At 46.0% G+C, this 20,188-nt stretch overlaps 3 protein-coding genes across 3 annotated transcripts; 1 reads left to right on the top strand and 2 right to left on the bottom strand.

Moving 5' to 3' along the window:
- Window positions 1–230: 230 nt before the first annotated feature.
- LOC307232601 (intracellular hyaluronan-binding protein 4-like) lies at window positions 231–4,539 on the bottom strand. Its single transcript, XM_080003688.1, has 8 exons — window positions 4,288–4,539; window positions 2,717–2,858; window positions 2,080–2,211; window positions 1,911–1,982; window positions 1,749–1,823; window positions 1,136–1,313; window positions 642–827; window positions 231–448 (listed from the first exon to the last, which is right to left on the bottom strand). The coding sequence occupies exons 1-8, from the start codon at window positions 4,508–4,510 to the stop codon at window positions 383–385; spliced, it is 1,074 nt and encodes a 357-aa protein (XP_079859814.1). The 5' UTR covers window positions 4,511–4,539; the 3' UTR covers window positions 231–382.
- A 2,860-nt stretch (window positions 4,540–7,399) lies between these two features.
- Window positions 7,400–10,927, top strand: znf367 (zinc finger protein 367; the record flags this gene model as incomplete). Its single annotated transcript, XM_080003155.1, has 5 exons — window positions 7,400–7,762; window positions 9,380–9,530; window positions 9,789–9,908; window positions 10,428–10,566; window positions 10,666–10,927. Exons 1-5 carry the CDS (start codon window positions 7,484–7,486, stop codon window positions 10,925–10,927), a joined length of 951 nt encoding a protein of 316 aa, XP_079859281.1. The 5' UTR covers window positions 7,400–7,483.
- A 664-nt stretch (window positions 10,928–11,591) lies between these two features.
- Window positions 11,592–19,106, bottom strand: slc35d2 (solute carrier family 35 member D2; the record flags this gene model as incomplete). Its single annotated transcript, XM_080004186.1, has 12 exons — window positions 11,592–13,699; window positions 14,665–14,747; window positions 14,835–14,913; window positions 15,779–15,846; window positions 15,966–16,058; window positions 16,783–16,885; window positions 17,311–17,379; window positions 17,751–17,822; window positions 17,938–18,005; window positions 18,084–18,170; window positions 18,812–18,845; window positions 18,982–19,106. 12 exons carry the CDS (start codon window positions 19,104–19,106, stop codon window positions 13,564–13,566), a joined length of 1,017 nt encoding a protein of 338 aa, XP_079860312.1. The 3' UTR covers window positions 11,592–13,563.
- Between the last annotated feature and the right edge of the window lie 1,082 nt (window positions 19,107–20,188).

The raw sequence follows: 20,188 nt of genomic DNA, 5'->3' as shown, positions 1-20,188 counted from the left end.
AGGGTACAAGCCATGTACTAACCCCAAAGACCCTCACCCTCCTCACAGGAGTGTAAGGTTCTTGCTGGGAAGGACCGGATACTGACAAAGACGCACGAGTTGAAATCTCACGCCGCATCCCCTGCTGAAGCCAGATTTGCATAAAATATTAACTTGAATGACCACATGCTTAGCAGGATAAATAAGTTTCGCACAAGATTTGATTTTCAGTTGTCAAACAGTGCCTTTAATGTGACATGAGGAAATGCTAGATGGCATAATCATAAGATCAAACCTTCAACAGCAGAAGACAAAAAAAAAACCTGAATTGAACAGCAAGGTAAAGTGCACCCCAGTTTCACCAGTGGGCAAAAAGTGAACGCGACATTCCAACAGGCTCCAGTTATTTCGCAGCCGACAGAGCGGGGAAGTCCTCCGGGTCATCCGGGTTTGGAGCCAAGACCTCCGGCTGGAGGAAAACCGAAAGAATTCATACAAATGAAATTAACTCCCTGGTGGTCGCATGAACACAGTTTCTGGATACGGTGTCACAATGCGCCGTCATCATTAAAACCAAACAGTCAATTTAGAGCTTCAGCGAGGATTACCACAAGCCGAAACCGCCCAACATCCCATTTACATCCGGTAGCGTCTGAACATACCATCTCGGGTCGGGGTCGGGGTTTCTCCGGGCCAGCGGCAGCATAACCTCGGCCCCTGCCTCGACCCCCTCGGGCGGGACGTCCCAGACTCCCAAAGTTTATGTCCAGGCGGCAAGTGATGTCGTTCATGGATCGGCGCAGAAAGTGTCCCTCGTCTTCCATCTCCTCCACGGACTCCTGCACATTCTGGAGTTTTAATGTTGATAAGAACCATACTTCATTCAAGGAAGAAACACGAGGTACTCCAACACGATTTTAAATAACGCGCTCTAAATCATTGACGGTATAGTATAGCGAGAGTGAGACGCAGACCACTAAGCATAGAGGGATATTAGTTTCTCCGTAGACCCAGCTTCCCACAATGATAGTTTGAAACGTACTCCACATTAAAAGCCATCTTAAAAACAAATAATCTCGTAAGGCGATCAATCGAAAAGCACGCAACCGCAGGGGGGGGGGGGGCGATGTTGAGCGGCAGTGGAAATGCGCCTCACCCTTACGTCGACGCGCTTGGACTGGTGGATGACCGTGGCCTTGGAGGGGACGTTGCTCTCCGCCTTGCGCAGATTCAACTCGGCCTTGGAGCGACTCGTCTCCTGGAGGGCCTTCCACTCGTCCAGGCTCATCTCCATGGCAACCTGGACCACCATTTCTCCGTCCACCTCGGATGCGCTGTCACACATGTTTGGATTACCGACGGCTGGCTTACCAATCTGCTAACACTATGCCCACACCGCCACCACCCTAGAGATGTGACCGGCCTGGTGGAGATCTGCTGTGGAGCAGGAAACTCCGGTCTTACGTGCAAATAGAAAATTAAAGGCATTTCAATTTCTATTAAACTGGGAAGTAAAGAAATAACTTCAGATTAAAGTACAAATATTGAATATGTCACCTGCAGCAAAGCAACACAGGCGGTAAAGAAGGAAACAAACAGAAAAAAATATTATAATTCATTCCCATACCAAGAATGTCATGTAATACAATTAATTTAAGGGGCAACAGGCTGCGGGATGACAAATAGCGACAACACTTTCCAATGCTCTGTTTTCCTATTTGAATAATGTAAAAGAAAAAAAAAAAAACCACTATGCACATTGCACTTACTGCTCTTCCCCCTCCACTGGGGACTGAGTCTCTTCCGGTTTGACCGCGGCATCGGCGGTCACCTCCATCAAATCTCTGAAATTATTTTTTTTTTTTAAAGAACACATTTATTTTAAAAATCATCAAAATGCCATTTCCTATGTTGTCAAAGGTCACAGTTACCCCGTGGTGTCTTGAACGGAGCCCCAGTTCCAGGGTCCTCGGCCTCCTCGCTTCTCCTCGGGGGAGATGCCTCTGGTGGACGGAAAGCAGCGGGAGTTCAACGTCATGCGAAGAAATTTTAAAAAAAGGGCACATAACCAGGCCTTTCAGCTGGATGGGAGCGCATTACGTTCCACTGTGGCGCTCGTATTCCCTCTTGCCCCTCATGTAGTTCTCAGAGCTCCTGGAGTATCCTGCTCCTCTTCCTCCTGCTGCTCGGTACCCTCCTCTGTCCCTGCCGTCAGGGTTTGCGTCATAGGGCCTGGGGACAGATATGAATATTTACACCTTACGCATAAGCTGTGTGTGTGTGTGAGAGAGAAATAAATACAAAGATCAGGGAGTCGTTCAAACACCTTGCATAGAATCTTTCTAAACTTGTGTTCAAGGTTCCCAGAAGAGGGAGCAACTATTTTCAAATCCAACAATATAAAAACACATTTACTAATCACTACAGACATTCAATTGCACATTCAGTCTGACTGACAGCATGTAGTCCTTAAATTAAGATGTGATCATTTTGCCATCCAACATTATGTCCCAAATCCTGTCAAAAATCACAATATCAAGTCCGAAATATCTCTATGCTTTCAGCTTGATGTCGTTTAGTCTCTGCCTTTAAAAACCAGCGTGTAGTTCCTTGTCATGAATGTCTTTGGTAACGTGAGAGCGCTGTGAGATACGTCGAGACGTCAACACTGAAACTCCCCGTCACGACGACGGTACCGGAAGCAGACCCGGGAATGAGCGCCCACAGCGACACGTACTTCGGGCAGCAGTACTCCTGTGGATACTCCTCGGGGTCGGTCCTCCGCTCCACGAACGCGGGGCGTCTGGGGCCCCTCTGGGCCTCGGCCCCGCCGCCCCGGCCCTCGCCGGACGCCGGCTCCCTCGCCTGGTGCTTCTTTCCTGCGGCGCAAGACGCTGAGTTAGGGCCCCGCCCCGAACGGCAGGTTAAACAGAGTTACGCTATACTGGGGCACGCTTTTTTTTGGGGATCACAAACATTGTGCGGCAGAGTAGAAGTCTTTCATTTGTGTGTGTGTGTGTGTGTGTGTGTGTGTGTGTGTGTCCAGTCATCAGTTATCCCCCTGCTCTCAAGCGGGCAGGAATCAAAGCGTGCTGGAAGCGTCCAGCCGCCTGCAGAACCCGTCGCGCGCTGCCAAGCTGCCCCTCTGACCTCGCAGTATCAGCAGCTGACGACCGGACGGTACAATCCAGAAATAGTTGGGATCTGCCAGAGTCAGTCAGTCAGTCCGGCGGGTGGGCGGGGCCGGAACGATGACGCTGCCAAGTCTGGCGTCTGACACAGAAATTCAGCGCAGGGGAGTCTGGCACCGTCCACACCGTCCCAGGATTCCGTTCCGCCGCCCACCCGCCCCGGTCTGCGCAACATCCGGGTTTTCCGCTCATCTTCGCTCCAGGACAGTCGCCATTTTCTTGAAAGAATATCACATCATTTGGGAGACGCTTTTGCCCAAAGCAACTCACATTAGGTACATTTTGTCAATAGAAGGCAAGCCAACAGTATATCACAGTGGGTAAACCACCTCCAGGGATAAGCAGCATTAGAGTTTGAGGTGGTTTCTTTATTATTATTAATTATTATTATTATGGGGGGGGGGGGGTAGATCCTTCCGAGATACAGGTCAGTTCAAGGTGTAGTCTGAGATGCGTCTCCAAGACGAATGTTGGCCTTCCTCTGATCAAACTGATTTGTGTCCCCCCCCCACCGGGCAGTTGAGGCGGCGGGATCCTTTCTAACGCGAGCCTGCGGCCCATCCAGACGCAGGGTTTTACTGTCCGCAGCCAACCACGCCGCCGCTGCATCCCCTTCACTGCGGAGGCCGCTGACGGACCAGTGTTTCCTCGCCGGTGTCGTGCCAAAAGGCGATCGCCTGCCAAAAAGTGGGCCATCGTCCGTCACATAGAACCCTTACGGAAGAAACCAAGTCATTTTGACTCATAAACAACCTTTGGCGAGTGCAAAGCTACACGTTACTGGTTTTATCCCTTTAAAAAGGCACTTCAACAGATTAAAACTGGGCGGGACTGGGCGGGCTAAAACTTTTAAAAGAGAACCCTCACGAATGAAACAGTCGTTTTGAGGCACAAACAAGGTTTCTGTGACAAGGTAGACGCTGCAATCACTTTTTGGCACCACACCGGGAAAGGCGGACCCCGCCACGAACCGTGGAAATAGCGTAAAGGGCAGCACGTGCATGACATTCAATGCGTCCAAGGCCCGTTTATTACAAAGCACCGTCACAATAATGACATAACCAACAACATATTACGTGACGGATTACCACTTTAAATTCAACTCTCGGCGGTGCACCTGCATGAGGATCCTGGACTTGCGGCTCCGCAACGGGGACTCTCCGGTCCTTCTGGGACTCCCTCTGGCCGGGCTTCTTCTGCTTCACCTTCTTGGCCTCCACCTTCCTCTTCTTGTCCCTCTCCAGCTCCGCCTCGGTGAGCAGGTCGAACGGGTCCGCCTCGTCGTCCGGCAGCCCCCCGAACCTGTTCGCCACCACGCAGCCGAAGGCGTCCGGCAGCATCCCGGCCTCTCGTCGGTTCAGCACCCCGGGCTCCCTCGCTCGCGTCCGGAGACGAGCGTTAAAAGGCGGAGGTGACGCCTGCGTGTCCCGGGAAGACGCCCCGCGGTGTGCGACGGGGCGGGGCCGGGTCGCGGCTTTAAACGTTCGCACGTGTGCGGCCCGCCGAGGCCACGCCCCCCGGGCCAATCAGCGCCAGTCGGCGTTCATTAGACAGAGATGGGTACTTTCGATTTTATTTTATTAAATTTTATTTTATTTTATGGTATTTAATTTTATTTAATTGTATTTTATTTTATGGTATTTAATTTTATTTAATTTTATTTTATTTTATGGTATTTAATTTTATTTTATTTTATTTTATGGTATTTTATTTCATTTTATTTCATTTTATTTTATTTTATTTTATGGTATTTTATTTAATTTTATTTTATTTTATGGTATTTAATTTTATTTTATTTTATTTTATTTTATTTTATTTTATTTTATTTCGTTTTGTTTTATTTTATTTTATTTTGCTTCATTTTATTTTACGTATGTATGACATTTCCCACTTCTATCAGAAAGTTAATTGTTGACACAGAGGTTTACTGGGTTTTTTATGTTTATTTATTATGGTATATATTGTTTTCCCCGTTTTACTATTTATTTATATATTTGTATTTTTGTTATTTTTATTGTATATTGTCAAATGTGTGCTGCCAAATCCCAGGTTATTTCCCTCCGGGAAAGAATAAACTACTCTGAGAGAGAGAGAGAGAGAGAGAGACACACACACACACACACACACACACACACACACACACACACACACACACACACACACACACACACACACACACACACTGTCCTTTAAAACCCACGTGGAAATCGACCCCATCTAGTGGTCTGAATAAGAATGTCAAGTGTGTGTGAGGCATGTGAGGCCTTGTGGTTACAATGCTGGCTTCAAGAATTTAATACGTGGACCCTCTGCCAACGCGTTCGAATAAACACATGTTGGAATGTTGAAACATGTTGGATGGAGCGAAAACGTTGACTCACTACTCTGCTCTCTTTGTTTTTCATTCAGAACTTAAAATATGTATTTTTTTGCATCATAGAATTAACAGAAAGGGTATTGACAAAATGATATACTCCCTATTTGGTAGCACAGCCTTTGGAGTGAATAACTGCAAATAAGACAACAATATTTAGGTAATATCTGTTAACCTTTTTATTTGTTTGCCCAACCTGGAATGTCCCTGAAGCTCGGTTGACGTTCAATACACACCCAATTTATTGGCTTTGCAAATTAACTCAATATGTGGACACTTAAATGGATCACTGTTCGTGTATTATTTCATCTTTGTGCATGGAGTCACATTCTGTATATTCTGTGTATTTCAATGTTTCTTTTTTTGTTTGGTTAGATTGTTAAGCTTTTTTTATGCTAATTGTCTGTCAAAGGATGCACCGACACTTACCAAGACTAATCCCTTGAATACGAAAATGTCTCAGTAATGTGACAACTGCAGATGGTACCAGGCCTTTATTGGAAGCGGGCTTATAATAGAGGCAGGCTTTTATATTGAATTCCCTCTGTTTAATAAGTATATCTGATCATAATTTAGTATGAATTTTGAATCACATTTCCGTCTGGGTGCCATGCCATGCAAAACATGTATGGTGAAAAAAGAGAGAGCCAGTAGCTACCCTAAAAGTCACACTTGTGGTGGTAGCCTACGGGGAAATCACAGTCTTCCGAGTTCGCCTTGAAAGCACCATCTCCTGCTTGGCGCAGGGGAGCGCTCAGAGCATTTGCCCCAAGAAGCGATCTGCCACGCAGCAGTAGGAAACGGAGTAAATGAAATACGTCTACGATAAAAACGCGCTGTTTTTATTCGCTACGTTTGGGAGCGCAGCGCCGCTCTGTATTTAAGGCAGGCTTTTGTTTGCTTGTGTAGACCGCGCACCCAGCCTTTTAGTAGAGGCCCGATTTTTTTTTAATTTGACTACGGGTTTATATTTGAGGAAATACGCTCTATCATATGACACAATTTCCATTCACATGAAATGCAGTGATGGCAGATGAGCTGGATATTATCCTCAGTTTGGGGTGAAGCTACTTAACGAGAGGTGAATATTGGACCGGTCAGGCTGATGGGGTCCCACTCTCTCTCTTTTTTTTTTTGTTGTTGTTGTTGTTGTTTTGTAGAGTCATCGGGCGAGAAAAGCCGTGCAGTGGAGCCTTTGTTCCAGCTCCTTTCCAGCGGAGGCGCCATTACATAAGTTTGGCGCCACCGACTCGCCGCCCTGTCGCCCTTTAAAAACGCACCGAAACCTAAACAACATAAACAGACGCGTCAGCGCGGGAAAAAGACATCTGTCCGCAGCGGGATTAACCGCCCTTTACTCCCATTGGTCGAACCGCCGCGGAGTCCGCCCCGCGCTCGCCGCCTATTGGCCAGCCGGGGGCGCCCGTCCACCGGGGCGCGCGCCGAGCGTTTGAATCCCATTGGACGGCCCGCGCCCACCAATCGCGAGGCCGGCGAGCGCCCGCGTGGCCGCCATTGGCTCACGTGATCGCGGCGCCCCCCCCCCGCCCCCGCGCGGTGGGTCGCCCCCGACACGTGGTGCCCGATCCCCTCGGCCGATTGGCCGGCGGGGCGCTCGGGCGCGATTTGCAACGCGGGACATCGCTTTTAATTCGAGGGGTTCGTCATCCGGGCGCCGAGGACCCGGCTCCACGTTACGACCCACTGGAAACTTCCAGAACCGAACCAAGGGATTCTCGATCGGACGGCAGTTTGGGAAATGAAGCCCTCTTCCACCCCGGACTGAAACGAACGCGATTGGGGGGGATTATTATTATTATTTTTTATTATTTTTTCCCCCTTCCCCAGACCACTGCGCTTTCTCAGCGGACCGGGAGGGAGCCCTTCTCGTCCCCAACTCCTGGACCCCCCCCACCACCCCCGACGCCGAGACCCGGCCATGTCTGACAGCAAGCGCCCGCACGTCGTGTTCTGCGACGACTCCCCCAAGAGGGTCCTGGTGTCCGTCATCAAGACCACGCCGATCAAGCCGAGCAACGCCGAGGCCCCGACGCCGACCAGCCCCGGTCTGGGCGACTTCATGGTCTACCCGTGGAAGTGGGGGGAGAACGCCCACAACGTGACTCTGAGCCCGGGCTCGGTGAACGGGGCGTCGTCGCCCACCGGCACCGCCACGGCGAGCGAAGCCGACATGGTCCCCTCGCCCGACCAGATGAAGGTACGTTCCCGCGGAGGGTCCGAGTCCGGTCCGTCTCGACATGAATGGGCCGCCCGCGGGTGGAATGTGACCAGAAAACAGTTCCAGACTCGCACGGTGAAACGGATCAGTACAAGGACAAGAAGAGACGCCGCAAAACAAAGAATGTACAGTAGTAAAATAATGATAAATATCAAAATAATGAAAATGATAATAAAAGAACGCCCAAAAGTAGGTGCAATGATAACGATAGTAATGGTACGCATAATTAAAGAATAAAAATGACAAAATAATAAAAACAACAAATAACTTAAAAGTGATCGAATCTGAGAAACCAAATTGTGAAACGAGCGACAATAAAGGCGAAATCCACCTCGACTTGTTCAGTTAAACCCCCCCCCCCCCCAAAAAAAAGAAAATCCATAATACATCTCGTTTACGATATCAAATACCCCGAGATCACATTAAAACTCGCAGCGAGTGACGACAAACGTGCTTTTATTTTTGTATTTTATAATTATTATTATTATTATTATTATTATTATTATTATTATTATTATTGTCTTTTGACCATAACGTGTCTTTTAAACAACGCCCGCGCATTGAGGGTGTGACTGGATTTTAAACCCCATCGCCTTCCGGGTTCCGCGGCGTGACGTGGGCTCCGCGCGCCAAAAAACAAAAAAAAAAAAAAACAACCTCCGTAGCCGGAAGCGGACGCGTGGCGACGGGGCCCGCGTGGGCGCGTCGGATCGCGCCGTTGTTCGTTCCCCCCCCCCCCCTTGCAGGCAAACGCGCGACGCCATCGGGGTACGCGTGGTACGGGTCCGGGTCCCCTCCCTGCTCTCGGTTAGAGGGGCTGCGAGACGGTCGCTACGGACTCCGGTGTCCTGCCAAAAAGTGATTGCAGAATCAAGAGTCAGAAGTACTTGAATAATCCCCCGGGGGAAATTACTTTTGTTACAACTCCAAATCTACACACAACATAATAATTATTAAGAAACGTTTATATATATATATATATAAACATATCTATATACACATGGTAAAGTGTAAAAAGCAGCGTCTTACATTGTCACTGAAACGTTATTTTTACCCAGGACAATGACTGACAACCCACCGCGTTCTTTTCACCCGTTGAAATGCCTTTTTCAAGGGCCAGAACCAGTAACCTGGAGTTTTGCACTTGCCACAAAGCGATTGCAGCCCCTAACCCTGTGGCCGAATCGTTGTGCATGACTCAAGACGGCTTGGTTTCTTTCACAAGGCTCGTATTTGACAGGTCCTAGCCCACGCGGCGGGCGGCAATCACCCTTTGGCACGACGCCGGCCGCCATTTTTTGGCGGGTCACCTCCGTTCCGTTGCATAGAGAAATCGCCGAAATATACGAAACGTACGGAAACGGGGGAAGGAAAGGAGGTAAAAGACGACTTATCCAAGCCCTACATTCAGTTGCTCGGCTTGCTCCGGCGATGTGACGTCCGCTTCACGTTCCCTATAGTAATAAAAAAAAGCAAATAGTCTAAATCAGAGTGTATACAGTATGTGTAAAAAATAAAAACGGGATTTGAACGTGTGCTCGCAACTGTACGTGGAGTGTTGTCATGAACGCGCTCCGACTCCCCCCCCACCCCCAGGACGGCGGTCGCCGCGGACGCCCCCGCGCCGAGACTGTGCGGGAGCTGATCAACGAGGGGGAGACGTCCTCCAGCCGCATTCGCTGCAACATCTGCAACCGGGTTTTCCCCAGAGAGAAGTCCCTGCAGGCCCACAAGAGAACACACACAGGTGAGACGAGACGAGACGGGGCGTGGCGTCGCGGTTTACCAAGTGGAGAGTGGGTTGACTCCCGCTCCCCTGTCACCTGTCTCACCCCAGCAGACCGTGTTCGGTTGCCATGCGCGAAGCAACTCAGCAATTCAATGCGCCGCAAAAATAATGTAAAATACGAGTCTCCGGTGTCAGCAGTCCAGCATTTCTCACAGGGACCACAGCATAGTACCGACTAAACCCGGTGCACCCCAAAAATGCCCCCCCCCTCTGCAGGAGAGAGACCCTACCTGTGCGACTACCCCAACTGTGGGAAGGCCTTCGTCCAGAGCGGCCAACTGAAGACCCACCAGCGGCTGCACACGGGGGAGAAGCCCTTCGTCTGCTCCGAGAAAGGTGAGCGTGGAACAACCGGACTTCATGGGGCCTCGGAGGAGAGGACACTGAAACGTATTCCGATCGTAAGGGTTGCCGCGGTTATCAGTGTTACCCGGTGTTCGGGTGTACACCCATTACATTACTTGCCCACCGTGTTGTTGTTTTTTTCTTTTCTTTTAATCTAAATAAAAAAAACATTCAGTTAATTTCCGCGTATCAAGTATCTGACGTTCATAAAATAATAACAAACAATTGTAATTTGTAAAATACTAAGCGTGTTACAAATACAAAGTCCAGTCCATCCAGTCTGAAAGTGAAAGTGTCTGCTCGTCACCCCCATTGTAAAATGTCCGGTAACACCGGTGTTGTCATGGCTTTATTAACCGGTGGGGGAAAATTCCTCACCGTGGCAACCCTAGCGATCATTTGAAAACCATGGGCATTTGTTTAAAAATAAATAAATAAAATAAAAAAAATAGAAGTTGGTCCCTTCCTCTCGATCTAACTCTCTCCTGCCCCGCCCCCTTTTCCTCGCAGGGTGTGGTAATCGCTTCACGCATGCCAACCGACACTGCCCCAAGCACCCGTTCACCAGGCTGACCAGAGAGGAGCCCAAGGTGGGCGTCGGGAAGTCTCACTCGGTGGACAACAAGGCTGTGACGGAGTGGCTGCAGAAGTACGTCAAATCCATCAACGCGGTGTTCCCCGCTCCAACCTTCCTGAAAGGGGTGTTGTTGTTGTTGTTGTTGTTTTTAAACGACGCTCTCCTCCGCAGGTACTGGCAAAGCCGGGAGCAGCGGGCCCCGACGACCAGCAAGGAGAAGCCCCAGGGCAAGGCCGGCGCCGAGGACCAGGAGCAGCAGGACCCCATGGAGTTCCTCCACTCGGACGAGGAGAACGGGGAGGACGAGGAAATGGCGGCGGTGGAGGAGAAGTGCGCGCCGGGCGGCGCCGCCAAGCGGTGCCTCCAGGAGCAGCGGGAGCGTCTCCACGGTGCCCTGGCGCTGATCGAGTTGGCCAACAACCTCTCCGCCTAAAAAAAAAAAAAACCCCTCCACCCGTATCCATGTTCTTGGACCCCCCCCCTTCACGTCTTGCCCCGCCCCCTCTCCTCCTCCTCTTCTATCCCGCTCTCCTTCCTGTAGTATGTGCAGTAGGTAGAAATGTCTTTACAGGTCAAAGTCGAGTTAGGTTCATCCTTTCTGGTTGTAAAGTCGGGACAGAGGGAAGAGGCGACTCTGTCACGACGGACTGGGACGTCCTTTCCCCCGCACAAGACGAAGAGGGCACGAGCTAAAGCACCTTATACAGCTTCCATTCTATCATTTTTAGGCTGCTATGATTGTAGGTTTGATTTATATGAAGAATGTCTTTTCCTCTTCTCCTTCTAAAGGCAAAGGAAGAGTAAATGTTTTCTCTTTTGTTTTTTTTTTGTTTTTTTAAGAGATGGTATCGGGTAATGCAAAGGACAACTACACTAATCGGCTGAGGGCCGGCTTCCTAATTTAGGATTGGCCGACCCCGAAATCACTTCAGACCTGATAAGCACTTACTGTTCCAACATGAGAAGCTGGACCGAGGCTTTTTTCACCCAGTTGACGGAACGATCGCCAATTAAGCTTATTGAGTTAAGATTTAAAACTGTCATTTTCAAAGTTAAATCAACGCACCAACCACAAGTGGTTTTAAATTATTTTGGAGGACGCCATTATCCCTTGCCATCTCTTTAAATGTATTTTGTTTGCACTTTGGTAACGAGTTATTTTTAAGTATATTCTGGTTGTTTGGCTGGTGTGTGTGTGTGTGCGCGTGCGCGCGTGCGTGCGTGTGTGGATTAAGCTCAGATGAAGAGGAAAGACAACAGGGTGTGGTCAGATATAGGGTTTTGGCAGTTGTATCCCAAATGTATCAAAGGGCTTCTTGTTCTTACTCTTGATCCTTTCATCTCCAGAATTGAAAAGATGATGATGCTGCTGCTACTGATGATAGAAATATATTAAGAAAGTATTCAGTAAGGTAGCACACAGCATGACAGTGAAGACTTGATTTACAGCCTTGTTTTATTTTTATTTCAATTTTTTTTCTTTTTGTGAACGAGAGGTTGTCATTGCAAGCCTAATCCAGGTCTGGCTCGACATCAGCTTCCACCAGAATCCAAAATTTAAACCGCTTTACCACTTCTCACTCCCACATTCTCAGAGCCGCAACCAGTTCAATATCAATAATCGACATCGGGAAAACGTCGGCCCCTGTGATATTCTGTTTGGCGTCAAGACTAAAACAGGAGGAAGCTATTGAAACCTCGCTATATATTTGACTGTGGTTATTGTGGAGTGGGAGATTTAACATGCGATGTCATCTTTTATATTAAAAGGCAGCAGACTAGTTAAAATACAAACATATCAGAGTGTATGTTAAGCATTCCATCAGTTTTCAAAAACCAATATTTATTTTTGCCGGGTTTGTTTTCGATAACATTTGAACCGAAAGCCTCCTCGGGCCACACCAGGTCAGTCCGATTCGGACCCGATCCCACAGTCACAGTGATTTTTTTTTTTTTTTTTTTTTTTTTTTTTTATTTTAGATTTGGCCATGTGGGACGATAACGCATTCAGTAAAGTTTACTTTTTATTTGTTGGTTCCCCTGTCTGGTGACCAGGATCCTCTGGGCTGACTTGTGTAAATCTTAAAAACAGACCGGTGTGGAGCCCTCAGTGCACAGAGGTCACTTGGTCTGTAAAAGGGAACCGTTATGATTTAGAACAATTAGACAGGTTTAACGTCAAACTAAAATTTGGCTTTGTTGCGTCAAATAACCGTAAAACCTTTTCATTGGTCTAACAGAATGCATAAGCTACCTGTGTCCCGTTGCACCTGGGTGCATAACATTTATAGTACTTTTTAAAAAATGATTCTTTTTAATCGTTTTGAAACGCAATGTCTTGCGTCAATGGATTAAGCTTGCAATGGAGTAAGTATCCGTAATTATTAGGAGAGTCTTTGGAAATCGTACTTCTCTGTGGCAAACTAGATTTCTGTCCTGCCGTCAGGAACCTTGCGGAGCAGCGTGACACTAGCGACAGGTTGTGATTAACAAATAACCATTGTGGACTCGAGGTGAAACTGGAAAGCGATTGAATAGCTGATAATCAAAATGCCAAATCACTTATACCCCAAATTTAGTATGTACTGAAACTATTCTAACCATGTGTCTATTGTGTGGAGTAAAAAAAAAAAAAAATGTTGGCAGTTAATATATATACCATGTTTATTAGAGAATAGAGTGCGCACAATCCATTAAGACCTTTGACATTGACACTTAGTTTATTATTAATTTTGGTTTTCCCTTTCTGTTTAGTTTGTGCTACGTTTGACATCGTGCTTGTGGCAATAAAGAAAGTGATAATGCTTGCTTGGTAGAAATTTTATTAGTTTTTTAAAAGCAACAATTATGACAAGCTTTCCACACTGTTTGTACTTGGTCTTTTAATAATAAAAAAAAATTCTAAAAAATTTCCAGCTCACAGCTTGTTTATATTTCTGGTGAACCATAGCATTTAGTGATTGCAATCTCCAAGAAATCAATTTAAAAAAATAAATGGTGGCAAAATCAACTCTGCACTCCAATATGGAGCAGAATCTACAGCAACGGCACAACTAGAATATTCCCCATTTATTTAGCAGAAGACTTTTCGGCCAAATTTTCTGGAATTGAAACCCTTGTCTGGTCCAGTGTTTCATCTCTGTCACTTTCAGACGATGCTTTGTTGTTAAAGGTTAAATATGAATAAACCAGTCCACCACACATACTGCAGGAAAGAGAAGAATCCATTAGAGCTCGCTAATGAATGTAAATGAAACAAGATTGAATTGTCAAAGAGATGAGACACTTGTTGACAAAAACATTGTGTTGACGTGGCTGACAAACTTTATTGAACTTAACGACAGGGAGTTTTTAGTTGTCCGCCCCCCCCCCCCCCGGGCTCATTTAACCCCTTCAAAAAAAGAAAGGCAGCTTCTCACCTGTAAATTGTACGAATACGGTTCACAGAATATGGTTTTATTAAGCTTTGAGGTGCAAAAGTGTGATCAGGGTTCACATCCAGAGCATTGAGTGTTACAAACACATCCGATAACATTGCAGGGTCTAATGTTAAATCCCTTGTGCTGATAATTTGGGGGCTGCACACAGAAGCCCAAACTAACGTCCCCAGACTTGAGTTGTGACTTAACTCCAATCCCCCCCATTTTATTTGTTACATTTTTTGGGAACTTTATTTTTATTGCAGAGAGACAGGTCGAGGATTCCCCCTGGCTTCAGTTTGGTTTCAGGGGTATGTGGTGTCTAGGGTAATTGGGCCCAGGATCAGGGTGGCTGTACCCCTGTTGCTCTTTAGCGTAATCAACGAGCAACAGGTAAAACCCCGATCCCCACACACACAGGAGAGGAGCCCTTTTCATGACGTGTTTTACATCTGCTCCGGGGCTTGTTCCACATTGCCAACTGTCTACAACAGAACTGGTTTGTTTTAAACTCCCATCGCCTGTGTCTCTGTGCTGGAGGGCCCAGGAAACGCCACTCTATTGGCGCGTGGCAGACGGAACTGCCACAGGGGGGTGAGAGCGAGTGAGAGACTGCAGCCGGGATTCCAATTTGGGTCGCTGCAGGCGTTTGGCCTATATGGTACGCTCGCGTCACCAGGACACCCGACTTAATTCCAATCTTTCGCGGTACAAGTCGAACAGAAAGAGAAGTGTAGAAAAAAACCCTTACCACATGGTGAGGCCCAGGAAGTTCGTCCAGGAAAAGACATAGTCTCCGCCCACGAAGATGCCGATATATGCAACTGCAACATTCTAAGTGAACATTTAGTTTTAATATAAAGCAGCTTGTGGAGTCACTCATTACTCACGCTAGAATTGAAATTCCACATGTGTTTTTACCTTTATTGCACCCACCACTGTGGTGGTAAGTGCAGAATTATAGTGGCTGCAGAGAATTATGGAATACATCAGAACAAACCTGAAAAAGATGTGACAACGTGTGAGGAGATCTGCCGCAGAGCAAATGCACTGCAACTTAAATGACTCAACCTCTTATTAACAGAAACATTTATTCCCAGTCAAGGGTTTCACATGATATAACTTAAAATGCAGCTTCACTTGCTTTTGTGATTGTTTAGAAACAACATAGAAAGATAATTTTCTTAATAACAAAACTCACATGGTGACGTAAGATGGGAATCATTTTGGCCCCAAAAGTCAAATCGTTTGCCAAAAACATTTATACCGTTTTAACACTAAAATTAGCGTCTGTGTTTCTAAACGTGGGTACACCCCCTCAAAATAGGCAATTGACGCTGTTCCCATTGCCAGTGAATGAGTATGCCTTTCTTTTTTTTTTCCTGGTGTGTCACATTTGACGCCCCAACACGTTGGAAAAGGGGTGTGTCATGGTTCCGGAGTGATTGGGAAAAAAAACAGTAGAAGCAGCATGGAGCATCCATGCCCGCAGCCGCGCATCGGCTGCACCGGCCCTTTGGGGGCGGGGAGCGGAGACGCTTTTGAAGTTTGGAGACCGGCTTGGGGAGGTGCTGGAGTGGTCCCCATATTCAAACACCTCATGGTCCCACATGGATATTTGAAATAATGTCCCACATGTGGGGGAAAAAAAAGATAATAACTTCTGATTTTGGATTCTAAATCGGATTTGAAATGATCGAATGATACACGGATATTCCTGTCTATTCACGCGACAACGTCCGGAACGTCAACGTATTGCAGGGTCATTTGTCCCAGGACTGAGTGCCAGGTGTAACCCTTCCCACTAAAGAGAAAAGCCAGATGTTAGCGGGTTTTTCGTGCAGTGGAAAAGAGGTATTACATACCCCATAATGCAGGACACAAAGAAACAAAATATAAAAGTGGCTTTCGCCCAGCCATCAAAGGCGATTGCCTGGGGACCAAAACAAATAAAAAGGGTGAATTGCAAGGATTTACACTTGCAGACACAAAGTTTCCAGAAAATATGAGTGAACATGTGAATACACAATATGCCGCTTGATTGTTCTGTACCTTGTGCAAGTCCCCAGTGAACGCACTCACAAAGAGCGTAGGGATGACAATGATTAGAGCGTTGTAAAATAAGACACCGTATTTCCCAAGACCCTGGGTGAGGAAAGAGAAGACAAACACACGCTGAATCCCACACTGTTCACCCCGGACAGGTGCAGCAAAAGATGTTCCTTTCAGTATCAGAGCATTTTGGATTTGTATATTTGAAAGTAATGTCATGTCAACACAACAATGAAATAAGGACACTAACTGACATAATGACCAATTCAAAGTCTGTCATTTGGTTCATTATTTCCAGGCCTCACCGACCAATTATTTTTTTTCCAATCTAATCACAACTCAGAGACTATGTTAAAATGTACAGGGGGCTTTTTAAAGTGATATGTCAAAATATGTCATTGTCATGTCATATGTCATGTGATATGTCATTTGTCAAAGAATGACAAAAATAAATAAATAAATAAAATCCCATCGCCCAGCAGACACCGTTCATCAAAGGTAAGATTCATATCCAACACCCGAGCAATGTGCAAGGTCTCTTTATAGGTTCAAAAAATAATAATAACAACAACGTCACTTACTTGCGAACACAAATGGAGGAGTCTGAAAAGGCTGATATCAAATTACATGTTTTAAAAGTCCTGTTCCGAGGGTGTGACAAAACAAACAGTAACTAGAGAAGCCCGTCTGCGGGGCGGTGACGCATGTGCAAAGTGAAATCACTCCTCCACGTGTGATTGTAAGTCAGTGGTAAAATGCTCCTCAACTTCACACTAGATAACAGGCGTGCGCATTTAGCACTCGCTTTGAGTCTTACTTCAGTGCAGAGTTTCTTCTTGGTGTACACACTGCTGGAGGCAGTGAAGACATCGTTGAGCAGGATGAACGTATAACCCTCCGCATCGAAGGCCAAGTCAGAGCTACAGGGGAGGGAAAAAAGAAAACGACAAAAACAAAACATGAAAACATGTTGCGTTTGAGTAGCTTCTTAAAGGAAGGTTATCCTCATCATATTAAAAAGTATTGCACATATAGTCAAAGTTTAACAGTGTGTCGTGGGTTCATTTTAATTATGCCAACATTATACATTATCACGCTGTATAATTAATATAATTGATAATTAATATTAAATGAATAGTTCTTCATCGTAACCAGTACTTTAAGAGATGCGAGTTGGGTTTGCCTCTGGACAGACGTCCAATGTTGCCAATTAAAAACTGTAAGAGTTGTTTGTGGAAACATCAGTTATGCGTTTATTCAACTGTATTACTAACTGGCACCGAGCAGACAAACCTCAATCACAGCTGCTGTTTCCCCTTTACCCGACACGGCGTGAGCAACGTACCTTGCAGCGACCAAGGCACCGAGGACTATCGCCACAACACTGTAGACGAGCTGTTTGGAAAAGGTTTTTCTGTAAGGAGTAAAATTATTGGATTTTATTCCAAAAGAAAATCTCTTTTGGGACAGGCATCGTTCCCTCACAACCAGAAAAACTCCCCAGTTCCAAGAAAACATCATCTCCCCAAAACGACTCCTCCCGTACTGTTTCTTGCTCCACTCCACCACCCTGCAGTGAACGCATTCCCATTATGCTTCAAATAAATCGAGTTGGATTACTTTTATTTAAATTATGCTCAAGTTAATGCTTTGAAACGTATCTCTTCACTTTGATGCATTATTAAAATATATAACAATAATAAAGATATAATAATATATTTTCTAATCTTTAAAAAAAACAAAAGCTTCATTTCACAGCTTCATAAACAAAGTGGTACATCAAACCTTAATAAATATGCTTCCATGATCATCGTCATTAATATGGTGAATTTCCGTAGCACTGTAAACATCGGTAAACTGGAAAAGAGAAGACACCGATTGGAAAAATTAAAACTTTGCAAACATGAATGACCAAGCAATTCAAAAGAGAGGGGCGTGGTGTAAGAAATGCCTTTGAGAGATCTTATTGAACCTTAGCTTTTTGGTGCTTGCAAGTCCTGTTATATGGTTTCCAACATACAGCAAAGGAAGGGGAAATATCTGTGGCCGAGAAAACGTCAAATGCATTTTATCTACTGTCAGACCATTAGGATATATCCTGATAAATAGATCCCTTACTTTGAAGAGAATGCTTCGGCCAAAGTCTTGGAAGTGAATGGTTTGATTCATTTTTGCAGCATAAAGGACCACGATGGTGGTGATCATCTAGGATAACGTGACAAAGATAGAGTTCCATTAGAAGGTTATTAAGTGCAATGTTGTATATTTGAGTATATTTTAGTCTAGATGCTTATTTGTATTTATATAGCTACACGTTTTGATTGTTAAATATTTTTAACCATATTTAAAATGTTATATATATATGTGTGTTTTAATATGTATTTTAACTGTTACCATATTATTACCATATTTCACTTTAGGTTGGCTTTACTTATTTGTACTTTTTTTTAACAGCAATTACTATTTGAATAATTCATTCGTTTAAAAGGTGCAGCGTGTACAATTTAGTGACGTCCAGCGGTGACGTTGCAGATTGGTGGTCCAACATGGCGGCCGCCGTGGACGCGTACCCGCTCCCCATGTAGAGGAAAAACGGCTCGTTCTAAGGGCACGCCGACACGATGACTCTGATTCTCATGGGATTGCACACTGATTAAAAGACACCTACGAATATCACATTCGATTTCTGCCGAGTCCGTTCCGTAAATCCTACACGCTGCCCCTTTAACAATAAATCATTACGTCCGGTTCTCTTCCTGCCCGTTTCTTTTGGCGTCCGTTGCCCGTGTCAATCTAAGCTCTTTGCAGTTGAACGGAAGCGAGGGATGACATGCAGGGGCACTCACCTGTCCAATGCCGAGACACATGTACGAAGGGAATCTACAAGTGTCAAGACAAATACAAATGCAAACACTGAGAGAAAAAACCACGAACGGGAGACATGCGAACGTGGAACTCGAACGGGACGCCGCGAGGTGGCGTCCCGTTGCGATTCCTCACCCACGCGCCAACCCACCCGAAGTTCGTCAGGAGCGTCTTGTTCACCACCGTGATGAGAAACGAGCTGCCGGCGTAGAAGGCCGCGGAGGACAGCTTGAGGAGCCCGGAGTGCTCGGCGTCTGGCGAGCCGGTGACAGCCATGTCCGGGTGTCGAGGCGGAGCCGCACCCGCTCCGCCCTCCGACGCCGGCGCCTGTCGTCCGCTGATACCGGAAGAAGCGCGCCGACGTCGCCGAGAGGGCGGAGCTCACGGAGCCCAGTGGGACGGAAGAGGACGAGGACCAGGTGCTTATCTGTCCTGGCATGTCACGAGGCTTCAAACAACTCAGATGTGTGTGTGTGTGTGTGTGTGTGTGTGTGTGTGTGTGTGTGTGTGTGTGTGTGTGTGTGTGTGTGTGTGTGTGTGTGTGTGCGTGTGTGCGTGCGTGCAAAACAAAAACTGAAAGATGAGCTTCCCACGAGATATGATCATTCTGCATTGATCTATCTATCTGTCTATCTATCTGTCTGTCTGTCTGTCTGTCTGTCTGTCTGTCTGTCTATCTATCTATCTATCTATCTATCTATCTATCTATCTATCTATCTATCTATGTCTATCTATCTATCTATCTGTCTGTCTGTCTGTCTATCTATCCATCTATGTCTATCTATCTATCTATCTGTCTGTCTGTCTATCTATCTATCTATCTATCTATCTATCTATCTATCTATCTATCTATCTATCTATCTATCTATCTATCTATCTATCTGTCTGTCTGTCTGTCTGTCTGTCTGTCTGTCTGTCTGTCTGTCTGTCTATCTATCTATCTATCTATCTATCTATCTATCTATCTATGTCTATCTATCTATCTATCTATCTATCTATGTCTATCTATCTATCTATCTATCTATCTATCTATCTATCTATGTCTATCTATCTATCTATCTATCTGTCTGTCTGTCTGTCTGTCTGTCTGTCTATCTATCCATCTATGTCTATCTATCTATCTATCTGTCTGTCTATCTATCTATCTATCTATCATCTATCTATCTATCTGTCTGTCTGTCTGTCTTTCTGTCTGTCTGTCTGTCTGTCTGTCTGTCTGTCTGTCCGTCTGTCCGTCTCCCTCTCACACACACAAACACACAGTGGGACACATGCAGATGGCTTGACAGCCTCGAACGAGAGGGGAATTCTGTTTTGTTCCTCTGGAACATGTTTTAACAGGTTCATTATCAACTGCA

The sequence above is a fragment of the Zeus faber genome (genome assembly GCF_960531495.2).
Source record: "Zeus faber genome assembly, chromosome: 7".
Classification (NCBI taxonomy): domain Eukaryota; kingdom Metazoa; phylum Chordata; class Actinopteri; order Zeiformes; family Zeidae; genus Zeus; species Zeus faber.
Note: the sequence above shows the minus strand (reverse complement) of the source record. Positions and strands in the feature narration are given on the sequence as shown.

Excerpts from the sequence above, each read along its gene's own strand:
- LOC307232601 (XM_080003688.1), bottom strand. The coding sequence starts at position 4,510 with ATGCTGCCGGACGCCTTCGGCTGCGTGGTGGCGAACAGGTTCGGGGGG. Across the intron at positions 1,314-1,748 it reads CCAGTGGAGGGGGAAGAGCA|CGCATCCGAGGTGGACGGAG; the intron begins GTAAGTGCAATG and ends CATGTGTGACAG. Across the intron at positions 449-641 it reads CCCGACCCCGACCCGAGATG|CCGGAGGTCTTGGCTCCAAA; the intron begins GTATGTTCAGAC and ends GTTTTCCTCCAG.